The 15,066-nt window shown below is 39.7% G+C and overlaps 2 protein-coding genes across 2 annotated transcripts in view; both read right to left on the reverse strand.

The window, feature by feature from the left end:
• The window catches only part of LOC101858522 (angiogenic factor with G patch and FHA domains 1), an 8,887-nt gene extending 5,472 nt beyond the window's left edge, over window positions 1-3,415 (reverse strand). The window contains exons 1-4 of the mRNA XM_005109465.3: window positions 3,347-3,415; window positions 2,505-2,671; window positions 2,027-2,066; window positions 225-355 (exon numbers count right to left, since the gene is read on the reverse strand). Coding sequence (XP_005109522.2) covers window positions 225-355; window positions 2,027-2,066; window positions 2,505-2,671; window positions 3,347-3,415 — 407 coding nt within the window. The remainder of the gene's footprint in view (window positions 1-224; window positions 356-2,026; window positions 2,067-2,504; window positions 2,672-3,346) is intronic.
• A 519-nt stretch (window positions 3,416-3,934) lies between these two features.
• Window positions 3,935-14,743, reverse strand: LOC101858135 (angiogenic factor with G patch and FHA domains 1). The gene is made up of 8 exons (XM_013088642.1): window positions 14,407-14,743; window positions 9,586-9,629; window positions 8,735-8,941; window positions 8,052-8,183; window positions 6,995-7,081; window positions 6,380-6,896; window positions 4,900-5,060; window positions 3,935-4,048 (listed from the first exon to the last, which is right to left on the reverse strand). The coding sequence occupies exons 1-8, from the start codon at window positions 14,741-14,743 to the stop codon at window positions 3,935-3,937; spliced, it is 1,599 nt and encodes a 532-aa protein (XP_012944096.1).
• Between the last annotated feature and the right edge of the window lie 323 nt (window positions 14,744-15,066).

Raw genomic sequence — 15,066 nt, forward strand, 5'->3', positions numbered from 1 at the left:
GAGAGAGAGAGAGAGAGAGAGAGAGAGAGAGAGAAGAAGAAGAAGAATGGGAAAAAAATTCAAAAGTCTAGTATCTATTTTGCATATTGGTATATATAATTTCTGCAAAAAGTACCATTATCTTTAATTTTTATAGCAAGTGGTGGCAAGCAAGATTTCCTATGCAAGGAATACGGGAACAAATATCTCAGCACCCAGTCACCAACTTGTGACATTGCTCTTACCTGTGTACAGATGCTGGCTGACTAGTCCCTCCGACATCCACTTCACTGCCGATGTATTTCCGTCTAAGGAAAGCCTTGTCTGCATATAATTCTTTGTCAAGCTTACTGCCGGAGTTGTCGAAGTATGAATGCTGGCAAATTTTTAAAAAATTCATGAGCTGACAAAGTGCTAAAAAGGAAAAATATCTCTGCTTAAAATTAATATAACAAGTAATGAAATGAAAACAACTACAGAATCTAATGATACCACAGATAATAATAGGGGCAAAATTCAGAGTAGAGTAGAAAAAAAGGGAACAGATTCTATTTTTCTTCAGCAAAACATAGGGTCATGATCTCGGGTCATTTGGCATGACATCTGATGATAATGTTTAATTGCAGCTTGACTTCATAGATCACTGATAAAGATCTAAGAAATCCAATATTACAAAACAAAATGTAAACTACAATATAATCCAAGTCAATATTCCAACAACAACAAGAGCAACAAAAAATGTTGGGTGCTGACATAATGACAATTATTGGGGAGGCCTTTCCAAGACATCCACACTCTGCAACAGAAACAACAGATAGGCCTATAGGTTGAGAGTTGGGTTTCTTTGATGCTTCCTCCTCTTTACTGTGATGACCTGAGAGCTGTTTGTGAACTTGGCAATAGCTTATTTTCTTTTCCTACAGGCATTGCAGTCAGTTGCAAGCTCTAACTACTGACTTTTAATAATAGGAAATGGGGGGGAGGCACGAGTGTGTCTTTGTACACTTCCGGGGGTGGAGGGTGGGGGTGGGGGGTATGAGTGTGTCTTTGTACACTTCCAAGGAGAACCCCTCATGCACTGGCCAGTAGGCAGCACTCTTGGAACGTCTTTTCAGTGTCATTCTCAACGTGAGTCTTGAGTTCTTGATGATTTTTTTAGTTTTAGTAGAGTTTTTACAGCTCTTGTAACTGTATAAGGTCATATGAGCTCCAAGGATTGGATGTCAACAGAACAGAGAAGTCCATACAGGGAATCAGGCTTACTCTGCTAAACTCTCTAGCTTCAACTGCACAAAGTCTGCTTCAACTATCAAGGCACCCCTGAAATAGCGGGTCACAAGACAGTTTCAAACATACAAAATACGTAGAGGAAAAATGATGGTAGTAAGGATTAGGAAAGAAAAAGCAGCAGTTCCCCGAATGAAATTCAGGTACAGTTACGAGCATGACATTGATAATTCAGCCCATTTAAAATTCTACTGAGCATAAGAACATGTTAATGTCCCCCCTTTGGGAATGGCCTAAAGACACTTCAGCTGGTAGCACTGCCTTGGGGGTTTTTTGATGATCACCACAAAGAAAAAGATGCAGTAACAGCACAATTACGTGCCAAGGCCACATCTGCTGACATCTCCCCAGCATGTGGAGTACCTCTACAAGTGCACATGGCTTGACACTGTCCTACAAGGGCGGCCACTACATGTTTCCAACTAGCAGGCAAATGCTGTAACTAGTGCTAACTACCCCTTACCAGGTAATACCTCTCGCAGCATCTTCCATGAGACAGGAAAGGACACTGATGCTAAGTTCAGGACACAAACACTTTGTCCCCACAAGAACGATGATCAAAGGACTCCTTACTTCAGAATATACAGACTTCTCGGATCAGTTTCCATGTAGTGTGAGAAGCAATTAGATTTGAAAGTAGCCTGTGATAGTGAATCTTTGCTGGACAGTATAATCATACCAATATCAATTCATATACAAAGCATAATGTCACAGTAAAAGAACCACAAAGCCCTATGAAGGTTGTATTGGATGTCCATACCTGTAGCCCATATTTCTTTTTAATATGTTTTAGTTCTTTTCTTCTTTGTTGATTTTTCTCTTCTTTAGAAAGAACAACATGATCTGAAAGAAAAAAAGGAGATTGACAAAAATCAGTCCAAAAGTTTTCTCAACTTAACTCTTGTGTTTGGTTTAGCAACAGTATCCTTAAAATTGTTCTGTAAAAGGAGACATATTAGGCTAAATTTGAATCAACATTTTTCAGCTGGGATGTTTTGTTGTTACACGTAATTATTTTAAAAGGGAATATATAATATATACCCTATCTCTGTCTCAGTGCCTGGCTCTCTTTCTCTCTCTGCCCACTTCTCATTCTTGCTCAGCACATTTCTCTTTCCTGACTCTCTTTCTCACTTTTACTTCAACTTTTTTTGTTTTTCTGTCCCAAACAGTCTCTCTTGTGCACACAGTCTTAGCTGGTCTCTCTCTCTCTCTCTCTCTCTATTTCACTACACCACTTCCTACCATTATAAACTCCCTTGGCAGCCTGAAGTCTGGCCTGCACCTGGCCTGGCTCACACTCGTCACACGTGTCCAGGCCCTTGTGAATGTGAATCAGAAGTCTCGTCCCACAGAACTTCAGCACATCTCCGTGAGACAAAGCTTGAGCATGGCCATTCGCTTGCTGAGGAATAATGAAAACAAATAACCATTTATTGACCTCCTGAAGTCTTTGACCATAAATGTCTCTGCATGGATTTGACATCCTATTACATGTATACAAACTTGTTACTTAATAGGCAGAACACCTGACCCTGTGTTTAGATTAAAGAAAAATTGGAAAGATGAGACATTAAAAGTCAGAAAAAGGAAGGGACCCTACTAAAAAAAACCCTGAGACATTCAGAAGAAAGACATGAAAGTTTTGAAGCTCAAAATATAACTTACAATTGCTACATAGCATATTTTATGGCTTCAATTACCAGTACAGCTTTCTTCCAATACTACAACCAATATCACCTCTTGTTTCAAGAACTTTAACAATGAAAGTCCCCATGTTCCCCATACTGATGAAAATTTCAAGGAAAGCATATTTTCACATGAATCTATTTTACTAGCATCCCACCCTGAACTCAAAGTACTGAACCATAACATAAAATTGTGAAACTTTAGAATTATTTTGCTTGGTCATAAGTTTCAGTAGCTGCAGGAGTAAAAATAGGAAGAAGTATGATGGAGAACAGAAGTTAAATAATGCTGGAAGAAACTGTGAGAGTGGTACAAGCTGCAAAAACCATGAAGTAGTGACTGTTGTAATGACATTACTAGTAGAGTACTTACACTCGGCGAGGCCACTTACCATAAAACACTCTATAAAGTTGGTAGCATTGACGACACAATGCTTCTGACTGGCCGAGGCGAGACACATTAGGCTTAAGAAGGCCTTGCACGAAATAGTGTGGATAAGGTACATTTGCGTTCCATTATGAGACTTAAAGTATGTCACAAAATAGCACGTTAGTGTGGCCCCATCTTCTGTCTGCAACCAGTGAATACACCAATCGTATTTTGGTAATTACAAGCAGAACTAGCTGTTTAACGTGACCGTATTGCTGTTCCGGATTGACTCGTAGCTCGGACTGGTCCTCGTTGCGAGTATACTTGTAGCCAGAAAAAAAATGAGTTAATCTGGAGAAACACCTTATGCTCACGTACTCTAGTTCCGATGCTTTCTCTTGAAATAATTAGTTTCTGATAACTAATCACATTTTGAAAAGGACAGTGAAAGCGTCAAGACAAAAGTTTTGAGAAAATCTGTGGATTAGCAAATGTATATATTAGTTACCTGGCCACTTAAACACTTTTCATATGACGGTGACAAGCATGGTTGTCTACTACTATATCATTCCATACTTGTAAGTTTTGAAAGCAAAGAAAAAACCAAGTTTCATGAAGACACCTGAACAAGTCGAACTCCATTCACAGTGGTTCCGTTTTGACTGCCCATATCTGAGATTCTGTAAACATCATCGGTGTGATCGTAGTCTATTCGAGCATGCTCCTGGAGAGAAAGGAACAATAAGCAAGTTTTCAATTGTTCATAGCATAGTTAATATCAAAGACCTGACAGTGTCAACAGAGGTGTAGAACATGAACATTAATTCAAATATTAGGGAGTTAAAATATTACGCTACAGTAAATCGTAGTGTAACACGACAATTTTTTTATTGCCTCTTCAGCTCACTTGTAGGAGTAACAACAAAATATGCAATCTTTATATGTAAGAAATATGGAAAGTAATAAAAATTAAAATCATGTGTAAACAACAGAAAAACAGCTTTTACAACAACAAAAAAGGGTGAGGGATAAAGCAAATCAAACCCTTACGGCTAAGAATTTAATTGAACCATTCCCTAAACAGAGATAATCTTTTTCAACCGTATAACATATTTGTCCCAAATCCTTTTGTGAAAATTTGTATGGGTTTCTAAAATTCTAATTTAATAACTAAATGACAGTGTTGTTCATGTCTCCTTATCATTTAAAATTCACTGTTCTTCTTTTTCTTCCTGGTTCAAATCATCAATCCAGATATACAACTGTTCATATAGAGGATTATGAGAACCTTGGTAATGCTGGATATATAAAAATTTGAAATTTAATCCCGATGAAATATGTTGCAGTATAAAAACTCAAAAATAGAGCTAAAGGAACTAGAAAACTGTCCACAATAGGAAAAGGGTCAGGATCATTCCTCACTGAAAAAAAAAAAAGAAGATACTTTTAACAACATTTAGAATAATAAATAAAACAGCCTACTACAAAAACTTGTGTAAATGGTGGGAACACCAGTGAAGTCCACAAATAAAACCAAAAAACCCCCGAAACAAAACAGCTACCATTTTAACTTACCTTACTGACATTGACATCTGGGATCTCTATCACAAGCCCTGGAGACTTCAGTCGACCGATGACTCCCCCAGCACAAGTGATGATGAGGAGAGATCCCTCCGTGAGACAGTCTGATTCAAGAACAATAACTCTGATGCAAGGGGGATGATTTTCTGCCAACTCTGAAATATAAAAGCATGTTGTCAAAACTTCTCTTAAATAAAACAATTTATACACATTATGTATAGCATGGCATTAGGCTGCTAGGAATGAAGTTAATTAAGGGCTGTTTGTTACAGAAGCCAGAGACAATAGTAACAGAAAATATACAGTCGAACGGAATCGCAAGAGAGCCAGAAAAAAATTCCGTTTTAGACGTTTTCCGTCTTAGACAAGGGAATTTAAGAGGAGATGGAGGGGGGCTTCAAAGGTCCAGCCCGTGGGATCAAGGGTCACTTGTCCGGTCGGCAATCAGTGGCCAAAACTTCACACCTCTCAATTAATATCCTCTCTGATAATGACATACGTCAGTCTTACTTATCTAATTACCACCAGTGTTCACATTTCATAGGACCACTGTTTGACCTATTAAAAACAGAGACGTTTGAACTGAACATCTCCTTTTCTTCCACCCTTAGCCCCACCCATAGGTATAATAAGCACAGTCAACCAATGGCATCCCTCATTGCCATGTAACAACAATTCCAGGAACTTTTCTCAGCTGGCCGTACAATCAGGGCGGCAGACATTGGTCAAACTAATTTCACACCTATCTGGCTTCTGGCTACCCAGGAAAGTTTCAGTGGTGGCTCACTACTCAAGCACTTTCACTGTCACTTGTGAGATTTCAAACCCACACCATTCTGAAAATCTGCATCGCTCAGGGCTCACATAGATGGGGGTAACCTCTACCGCCAAACTGCATCCCTACTCTCCTTCCCTGCCCGGTGGCATGGCGATCAGTTTAGAGCTGGCTAAACCAAACTTGCGAGTTTTGTTTCAAATCAAGACTGAGTGGGCAAAGAATTTTCCGTCTTAGACAGGTAAAACCCTCGGAAGGGAGTGGATTTTTCTTTCAGTTTCCGTATTGGACAGGTTTTCGTTTTATAAAGGTAATTAAAGAGGAATATATCAAGGGAGGAGCGGGGAGATTCCGTTAAGACAGGTTTCCGTTAAGGCAGGTTCGACTGTAATTATAATTTCAAATCATACTGTACAATATAAAGTGAAGATCATTTACATCAAAGCAAATTTAATTACTATGATATAATACATGAAATGTAAGGAATGACATCTATTTGAGTAGTAAGAGAAAAACACTGATTTTACAGTCAAATTCTATGCAAGGGAAAAATAAAAAATAACAGAATAAACAGAATGATTTTTTTAAAAATGGGAACTACACAAAAGGCTGACCAAAAACAGTATGATACAAAAGGCACTAACACATTTACATATTAGGTAACTAAAGTAGGTGTCTAAGGAGAAAATATTATCACACCATCTGATGGATTTTGTGCTGGCTGTCTCTCGGGCATGACCTGAAATCCTTTCTCATAGACCTGAGGTGCCGACTCAACAGCCACCATCTCCACATCCGAGTCACTACTACTAGACAATTCTCCCGACTCGGGCTCTGACATCATCTCTGATTCCCCAGTGGCCAGACTGTCAGATGAGTTGCTGTCACTACCAGATCTTTCACTATCATCGGTTGAACCAAGGCTGACACAATCTCCATTTTCTTTTTCTCCATCCTCTTCAGAACAAGTTTCTGTGGGAAAATGTTTCCTCGACTTCATGTGTTCATGACTATCTCTGTGTTCTAACTTTTTGTCCTTGTTGGTGCTTGGTTTAAAACTTACAGAGGAACTGACTTTCTTAACAGATTTTTTAGAACCATTTTCACTCTTCTGCTTTTCAAATTTTCTTGACCGTTTCTTGACTCTGCGAAACTTGCTCCTGGATCTTTTCTGATGCAATTTTTTTCCGTCAGAAAAGGCGTCTCCACTTTCAATCTGAAAGAAATGAAAAAGAATCTGTGTTGGTAATACAGGACAAAAGGGTTGAAAGTACATTAAAAATTGTTACCTAAGGCATTTTTCTTGCATTTTACTGGATCAAGTCCCATGTCTGACAGCTTTGATGTCAAAGCATCAACAGAAGAGTAGTTGCAAAATTCCGCCATCCACTGTCCATTACACTGGAAAAGAGTATAGAAAACAAAAGAAACGACAACTTAACAGATATAGAAAAGTACACAAGAAATTGTTTGGGAATCAGCAAATTTCTTTTTATTTCAATCTATAAAGGTAGAACTGATAGGCAAAAAATTACACATTTACAAAGTGGACCTGTAAGCAAAGGGGGGAAGCTCATCATTAACTCTTTCACTACCGCGAGCAATGTTTCATCGTTTATTTTTTCGAAGCTTTAAGTCACCATGATAGTGTTATTGGCTAAATATGAGAAGTATGTATAACTATTTATCAATGCCTTTTTTTACAAGAAACCTTTATCTTAAGATACTGAGTTATTCCAAAAAGATAAATTCAATAGTATAAAGCACACTGGTTTTTGGAAGCAGCATGCCCCTTGTCTTTCTTGAATGATGGGGAAATCTTTTATTGTCATCTTGAGTTTCACTAGCAGTATTCTAATCCCAGAACTCTGCTTTGAAAAGAATTTATTGCTGAGAACACAAACCCCCATGGCCTTTTTCATTGTTGTGAAAGGTAAATTGTTTTGAAGGGCTACAGTATGAAAAATTAATAGCTAAAACAATTTGTGCCATGATGTTGTTATTGACAGACAGTCAGTTATGTAACACAAAACACACATGTAATTGTACAACAAACACCTCATGCAAAGTCGGCATAACTGAACAAGGCTAATCCTAAAACAGTGTTTAAACCGTAGTAAACTGTAAGAATATAAAATTCCTGATTTTTTGCAACCTCTCTAAACTACCAGACTAAACCGAGGAAATGTTGGCAGTTCCACAGATTTCATTGTGAAATACTTTATAAAAACTAAAAAGGTGCAACATAAATCTTTTCACAGCAACTCTCAGGGAGCAACATGTCTTCAGGGCAGCTCAGAGGGTTAAGAAAAGCTCCCCCTGTAAATGAAGGAGGAGGATAACAAGTGGTAGCAGGATACAGGATACTCACAACCTGATTCTCATTACTGATCTCCTGAGTGTTTGCTGGTACCGACACCTGAGAATGGAATGTGTACTCTCCACTGTTTTCATCATGCTGGTAGTACGTTCCAGATGAATAGTCATAGAACAGCCCAGAATTCTGTTTAGATAGAGATGCTACATGAAATGCACTTAAAAACAAAAGCACGCCAATATAAAAAAAACTAAAAATACAAATATATATAGGCATCTTAAAGGTACAAGACAACTTAATGCAACTATTGAAAGGAAGTGAAATATGAGAAGGTAAAGACATGAGAAACAGCATGTTAGGGTAAATCTAAGACTCTTTAAATGTAGCAAAGTCCATCTTTCAGTCGCAGAATGAATTAGCCATTAGCAACACTGCTTGCTAACGCACAGCAGCAAAAAATCCACCAACAACAAATTTTAAAGTTGTTTTTGACCATCTGTCATAGATGTAAAGAGCCATTCAATTTAATCAAAGTAAAAGACAGTTAAGAAATCATTTCAAAAGCAAAACCAGTTGAGAGATGTTATATTTCAGAGGTTCTAAAACAGAGGATTATTCTAATCTGGATCAGAAAAGAATTCTAAAATTTTTCCAGGAAATATAACAGTAGAACAAATTATATGAACTATAGTATATCCAACATTTCCACTGCGGATGTAACAAAAATTAAGACTCACTGGGTCCCAATAATATCCTGTAGCTGGATGATAATAGAAGCCACTGGAAGCGTCATAAACATACTCTGAGTTGCTTTCATCTTTTCGTTCGTGGAGCTGTTCTGTAAATGCATCATTCACTGCGCTTGATGCTTCAGCTGACTGCCTTGAAAGTACAGCCTCAGCAGTGGCTTTAAGACTTTCTGCAATTGACAATTCACCGGTCAGCTGCAAGGAAAAAGGTGGCAAATAATAATAAGACCATATTTTTCTTGTTGAAGATGAAATCATGAATTATAATTCAGAATAAGAAAAAAAAATCTAGTGTCCAGATCACACAAATCACAAATGAAAAGTAACAAGAAAAAAAGATCCTGTCCCTTCAAAAAGAGTTACTAATAATTATAACCAAGAAATATATGAATAAATGATATTACATTCTTTGCTGTTCAATACTTGTAAATAGAAAAGGTCAATCAAACACAGAAAAAACACAAAAACTTTCATGCGAGTGAAGCACTTTACATCGGCGTCCTGACAAACCATATATCATTATTCCTGAAGCTGCCACTGGTGTACATCACATGCATGTAAGAGAAACAGCAACACTCAATCTTCCCTGGCCATACTATATTGCCTCAGTGTGCAATACATAAGTCCACACAAAGTGAGGACTCCCTTCCCTCTTTAACAAATTTACAGAATAAAAGATGGATCATATGAGACGGACTGACGATTCATGAAACTCAGTCATTGTATTATAAAACTCTGTCTTAATACAATGAAAGCAAGTTGTGTCAGTGACAAAAAAAACTATTGTAATTGTATTGTGGAAACAACAAACATGTCACAAACACAGTACTGTTGCTTACCACTGAATCAGAGCCCCACTCTGGCATTGGCTTTGACTCGCAGCCTGAGGAAAAAGATAAAACAAAATTTTGTTTTCATTTTTTAAAAATGCATTAAATATTTGAAGTGGCTACGAATACGGTTCCCGAACGCATAGCATCGAGGCAATGTATATGGTCCTCCACTTCACAAAATAAGCTTGGCTTTGTAGGCGGCACTATAAACTATCAAACCGGACACTACTAGTGGACAAACTGAACCTTGGAAGCATGCAGGCCCTATAAAGTATAAAGGGTATGAGCCGGGCTACCCATGAAGCGCACAGGCCCTATATAAAGGGCATAGACGCTGACCTTTTTTCGATGCAAAATTTCAGTATTTCTAATATGCAAAGTGATGTAAAATTACAGGTCAAAGTTATGAAGAGTGACCGATGACTTGGCAAGGTATCTTGACCTCGTAGAGCGTCTTTTGGTCAAGATATCGATCAATAAAGTGACGCGGTCAAGCTGAGCGAATATCAAGGCCATGAGCATACTTAATTAGATCTAAATCTATACACTTTAGTTGGCCGTACGGGAGAGCCGTACGCATAGCCACAGGCTTAAATATTGGGATCTAGATCAAAACTAGAGAAATATCATCTTGTTTCATTTGTTCATCATTTAACATTCTTTTACATTTCATTTTATTTGTCCTCTTTCTCTCTCTTCTGTTCCCAGATTACCCCATTGTCATCTTGAAACTTATTTCTAGTCCAAATAGATAAAAATTCTATTCGGACTCGGAATTGAGTCCAGCATGGTGTCCGTTCCGACTTCCGACCCTCGTTCCTAAATATTTCCAGCATTTATGAATTTTTCTTCGATTATAATTATGATAACAATCGAGATGTGAGCTTTAATATCCAGTGACTAGATCTATCTAAACTGGCCCTCCCTAAATCATTAGTACGAACAGTGAAAAAATCAACCAAGTACCAAGTTGAATTGACCTTGTCGGGGGCAAAGTTAATATGTCGACCAATGAGATTGCGCGTAACAATCACGCACTCTTGGCTTGCTGGGGGAAGAGGCCACGGCTGTCAATTTTGTGCCATGTGATTACAAAAAATTAATTACAGAAAACTAAAACACACAACAAATTGAAATTAATTATGTGACAAGACAAATGGTGGTGGAAATAATGATGATGCTATAGTGGTGGTGGAAAGACCCTGAGTTGTCGGTTACCATGTACTTAGACACTGCCAATGGGCAATGAGAGTGCAGTCTTTTGACTTATTTTAATACAATTACACAGTCCTAGTAGGTAATTCTAGTTCTAATTCTGGTTTTACGTAAAATGCACCGACAGCAGTTAGCAGCAAATTTTTACTTTCACTCCCGCACATGCACTGCTTCGGGGGTCAAACTGCAGTACTGTTTGCTGTAGATCACACATATAAAACAACTACAACTGTTGCAAATCAATTATTTTCAAGAAAATTTCAAATCTAACTGTAAAATTATATCAAATTATGGGATAAAACCATGCCCCCCTGTCGCCCCCCCAGATTTTCTTTTACTCAAGGGGAGCAGGCCCCCTAGAACCCACCGATTTGTCAAAAGCACGTCTATCTCTCTATTAAGAACAATCAAATATTTCAAAAGGGAGTGTCTACGTACACGGTAACCGGGCACCTAGTCTCAGTATCTACATACACGGTAACCGGGCACTAGGGTTGGGTCGAGCTCGCAAACTTAGCGCCCGCGAGTAACTAACTACTCGTTGGCACTACCTGCAAACGAGCGGACGGGTAACGAACCGTCCGCTTGTGAAGAATAGTTCGCTACTCGCTACACATCCGACAGAGACAACAGTTTGTTTGGCGAGCGAGCGGAACCGCGGACCAAGAGACTCCATGCATTCGAGCGGAGTGGACGGACGGACGGGAGCGACTCATTCCATTGCATACAACTTACAACCCCCTGCCCCCCCCCCCCCCCTTAAAAAAATTATTTAAAAAATCACCCTCCTGCCTCACATTGTAGCTAGGCGTTCATGGCAGAAATTCCCCCCCCCCCCCCCCCCGGCCTTTACGATAATTGGAACGTACACAGTGTGCCCCACGCACGAGGTGAAAGGTTACACACATAGTACTACGTCACCAGCCTTTCTCACTCCCTGTGGTACCGCTAGCCTAGGCTAGTGGCTTGAAACATTAGGCCTAATTAACAAACAATAGAGCGTGGGCCTAACCTCGCGTCGAGTATCTCATCTGCAAGAGTTCGTCTGTTTGCCTGCCCGCCCAGTGAATAAAATTGTGGAGCGGACCCAAAAAACGAACTGTCTTGACGTTCGCAGTACGCTCTCATGGCCGTCTGTTACCCGCTCGCTCTGACTGAGTCCACGAGTAACGATCCCTTCCATCCGCTCGCCCCTACTCTAACGGGCACCTAGTCTCAGTATCTACGTACACGGTAACCGGGCCCCTAGTCTCATCTAGTCTCAGTATCTATGTACACAGTAACCGGGCACCTTGTCTCAGTATTTATGTATGCGGTAACCCGAATGAAAATTAATCAATATTTGTACTGTGCTGTCACTTGCTGAAAAAAAAGAAAGTCATACAAGCGTCTTGTCGGGCATGCCATCATGAAGGGTCAGTGAACCTGTGCAAGCACTTCACATTGTGAGTAGTTGGGGTCACCAAAGTTCATTCAAAGTCTGTGCGCTGCGAAGTATAAGGCTCCGGAAAGGGGGGATTATTGATTTTTTTTTAAAGGTACAGTCGGGGGAGGGGTGGGGATGACAGCAGCACCGGATGACAAAAACTAAACTTGGAGTTCTGGACTGCCCGGTTACCGTGTACGTGACACTGAGAGTACGTGCCCGGTTGCCGGTTACAGTGTGTACATACATTGTACGTGGCACTAAGACTACGTGCCCGTTTGCCAGTTACCGTACGTGTACGTAGACACTGAGGCTAGGTGCCCGGTTACCGTGTGTACGCAGACACTCCGATTTAAAAAACTATTAATTTGTGACGGAAATGAAGTTGATATTTGAATTCAGCAAATCAATATTCAATAGAACATGGACAACTGGTAGCTAAGTGTGAGAAAGAAAAAAAATACCCGTATTGTATGTAACCTTCTTACACTCACTTAAAACTCACTTAGATCTAGATCAAGAAGCTGATTCCAAATAAATAAAATATTTTTCGGACCAGAGTTCGAACAGAAAACTCACATATTCGGACTCGAGTCTGAATAAATTAAAAATCTTATCGGACTCGAGGACGAATAGAGTTGGCCTTTAAATTAAGTTTAAATCTAAATTAGAATCTATCACAATGAAGCTACAAGATGACGATGGGGGTGATCTGGGAAAATTTTATCTTTTTTTTAGTAAGTGTTTTACAGCACTCGCAACTGCATAGATAGGTCATATATGAGCGCGCGGGACACACCTAATTTTAGTTGTTCTGCCCGGGTGGCGGCCGAAGCCTACTCTTATACGATTTTAGACCACTAAGGGATCTTTAACGTGCGCAACTTGCACACGGGCCCTCCGAGATTTTACGCCCTTGTCCGAGAAGGCTAGGTGTAGATCTTTCCTACCAGAAAGTCAGGGGTGTGGCAGAAAGACAGCCGTAAGAAGGAGTCAAGGAGTAGCAGTAGAAAGGCTGCAGAAAGAGTCAGGAGCTCAGAGGAGGGGGCAAAGGAGGTGAGGGGGTGGGGGCAGAAAGAGGAGACGAAAGCAGACAACAGAATATTGCTAGATAGAGAGCAGGAAAGGAGGTGAAAGGAGACAATTTTAGGGAAGAAAATTTTTTGGTCGCTACCCGGATTCGAGAGCCCCACATCTGGGAACAGTTGAGAGAGAAAGGGGACAAATGATTTAATTTAATGAAAAGAAGGTTCAATGATGAACAAAGGAAACAAGATGATCATGTTTATATATATATGGCCACCTCTATTCTCACCCCGGGTGAGAATAGTGCAGGCGAGTCTTTTGGCTATTCTCACCCGGTGCGCGTTCACCGTTATAGCCTAGATCTAGGCCAACCAATTTTGTGTTCACCCTAAACCACAGAATTCTACACTGTGATAACAGAAAAATTGTAGAATTCTGTGCCGTAAACAAATGTTCCATTACTACTGTTAGCCTACTAAAAGCGTACAATTTTGTCTGTGGGCAGTGGAGAGAGAGAGAGAGAGAGAGAGAAAGAGAGAGAGAGAGAAAGGAGTAGCACGAGAACCTCCGGGCAAAACAAAATGGCGACCCGCGTAGTTCTGCTCGATTCGAAAAGATAAATGACTGTAGCATCTTTGTAGACGACCAAATTAATTTACTTTTGTGTTTTAACATCATTTTTTAACTTTGTTTTGGTCAATTTGATCGTCCACACCGATAGACAGTATTCAGAAAGAGACAGAGAGAGAGAGAAGAGGGGAGGAGTAGATCTTGCGAGAACTTCCGGGCAAAAAAAAATGGCGACCCCCGTAGTTCGGCTCGATTCGAAAAGTGAAATAGCCACAGCATCTTTGTAGTCGATAAAATTAGCTTACTTTTGTGCTATACTACGTAATCTTTTCTTTGCCTTTATCCATTTGATCATCCACATCGATAGAAAGTATTCCGAAATTAGTAAAAACAGGTCTTGTTTCTCACCGGGTGAGAATAGCCTACTACGGCCTACGGTGGCAAGTCTCACCCGGGGTGAGAGGTCGATCGTATTTCTATTCTCACCCCGGAAGAGAATAGCCACTTCCATATATCATATCCTAGATCTAGATCTAATCTAGATATCTAAATCTAGATCTCCTAGCTCAATCATACTCAACAATGCCTACCTTCTCCAAGTCCAAGAGTTTCTTCACCAACAACATGATCATCCTTACAACAAGTCTGCACAGCAGCATCTTTTGAGTTTGTAGAACTCGTCCTGTATTTATGTAGTTCTGAGCTCAGCTTAGTAACTTCGCTTCTTAGATCATCATTGTAGTTCTGTAGTTTCTTATTCTGTCTTTCTGCCCGTGAGACTTGCCTTTCCAGCTCCTTAATTTTGTCATGCAAAGAACGTAGTTCCTCTTGACAGTCTTCAACTTCAAGCCTCGATGCAGCTTCTAAATGAGACGGATCATGACATTGCACCGGCATATTTTGTTGATCAGCACTATCTGCATTCATTTTAGTAGTTGGGTTCATTTGACCATCTAAGGTAGAAGTCCTGTGACTCCGATAACTCAAGACTGAGAATGCAGTACAACAATGTTTACAAATTACATGGTAAGGGTTGTTTCCTTTCGTTTTCGAGCAATCAGCCAGTAGAATAACACTTCCTGTATCATGTTAAATTCACCCTTCTGTCAAGGGGAGTTCCACTTTTAGACGCTTAGCTTCGCTGAAATTCGAAGTTTTTTTATTTATATTTTTCCATAATGTAGATCAGCGTTACGAGATCAGCAGATTAATACTTTTTTCCGCAGAATACGATGGGCGCAAATGAACTT

Source organism: Aplysia californica, unplaced genomic scaffold (genome assembly GCF_000002075.1).
Source record: "Aplysia californica isolate F4 #8 unplaced genomic scaffold, AplCal3.0 scaffold00781, whole genome shotgun sequence".
Lineage (NCBI taxonomy): Eukaryota > Metazoa > Mollusca > Gastropoda > Aplysiida > Aplysiidae > Aplysia > Aplysia californica.

Bases quoted from the DNA above. Each gene is read 5' to 3' on its own strand.
- LOC101858135 (XM_013088642.1), bottom strand. From the start codon at position 14,743: ATGAATGCAGATAGTGCTGATCAACAAAATATGCCGGTGCAATGTCAT. The intron at 8,184-8,734 runs GTGAGTCTTAAT...CTATCTAAACAG, and splicing joins CAGGATATTATTGGGACCCA to AATTCTGGGCTGTTCTATGA. The intron at 7,082-8,051 runs GTGAGTATCCTG...ACTCTTTTCCAG, and splicing joins TCAGTAATGAGAATCAGGTT to TGTAATGGACAGTGGATGGC.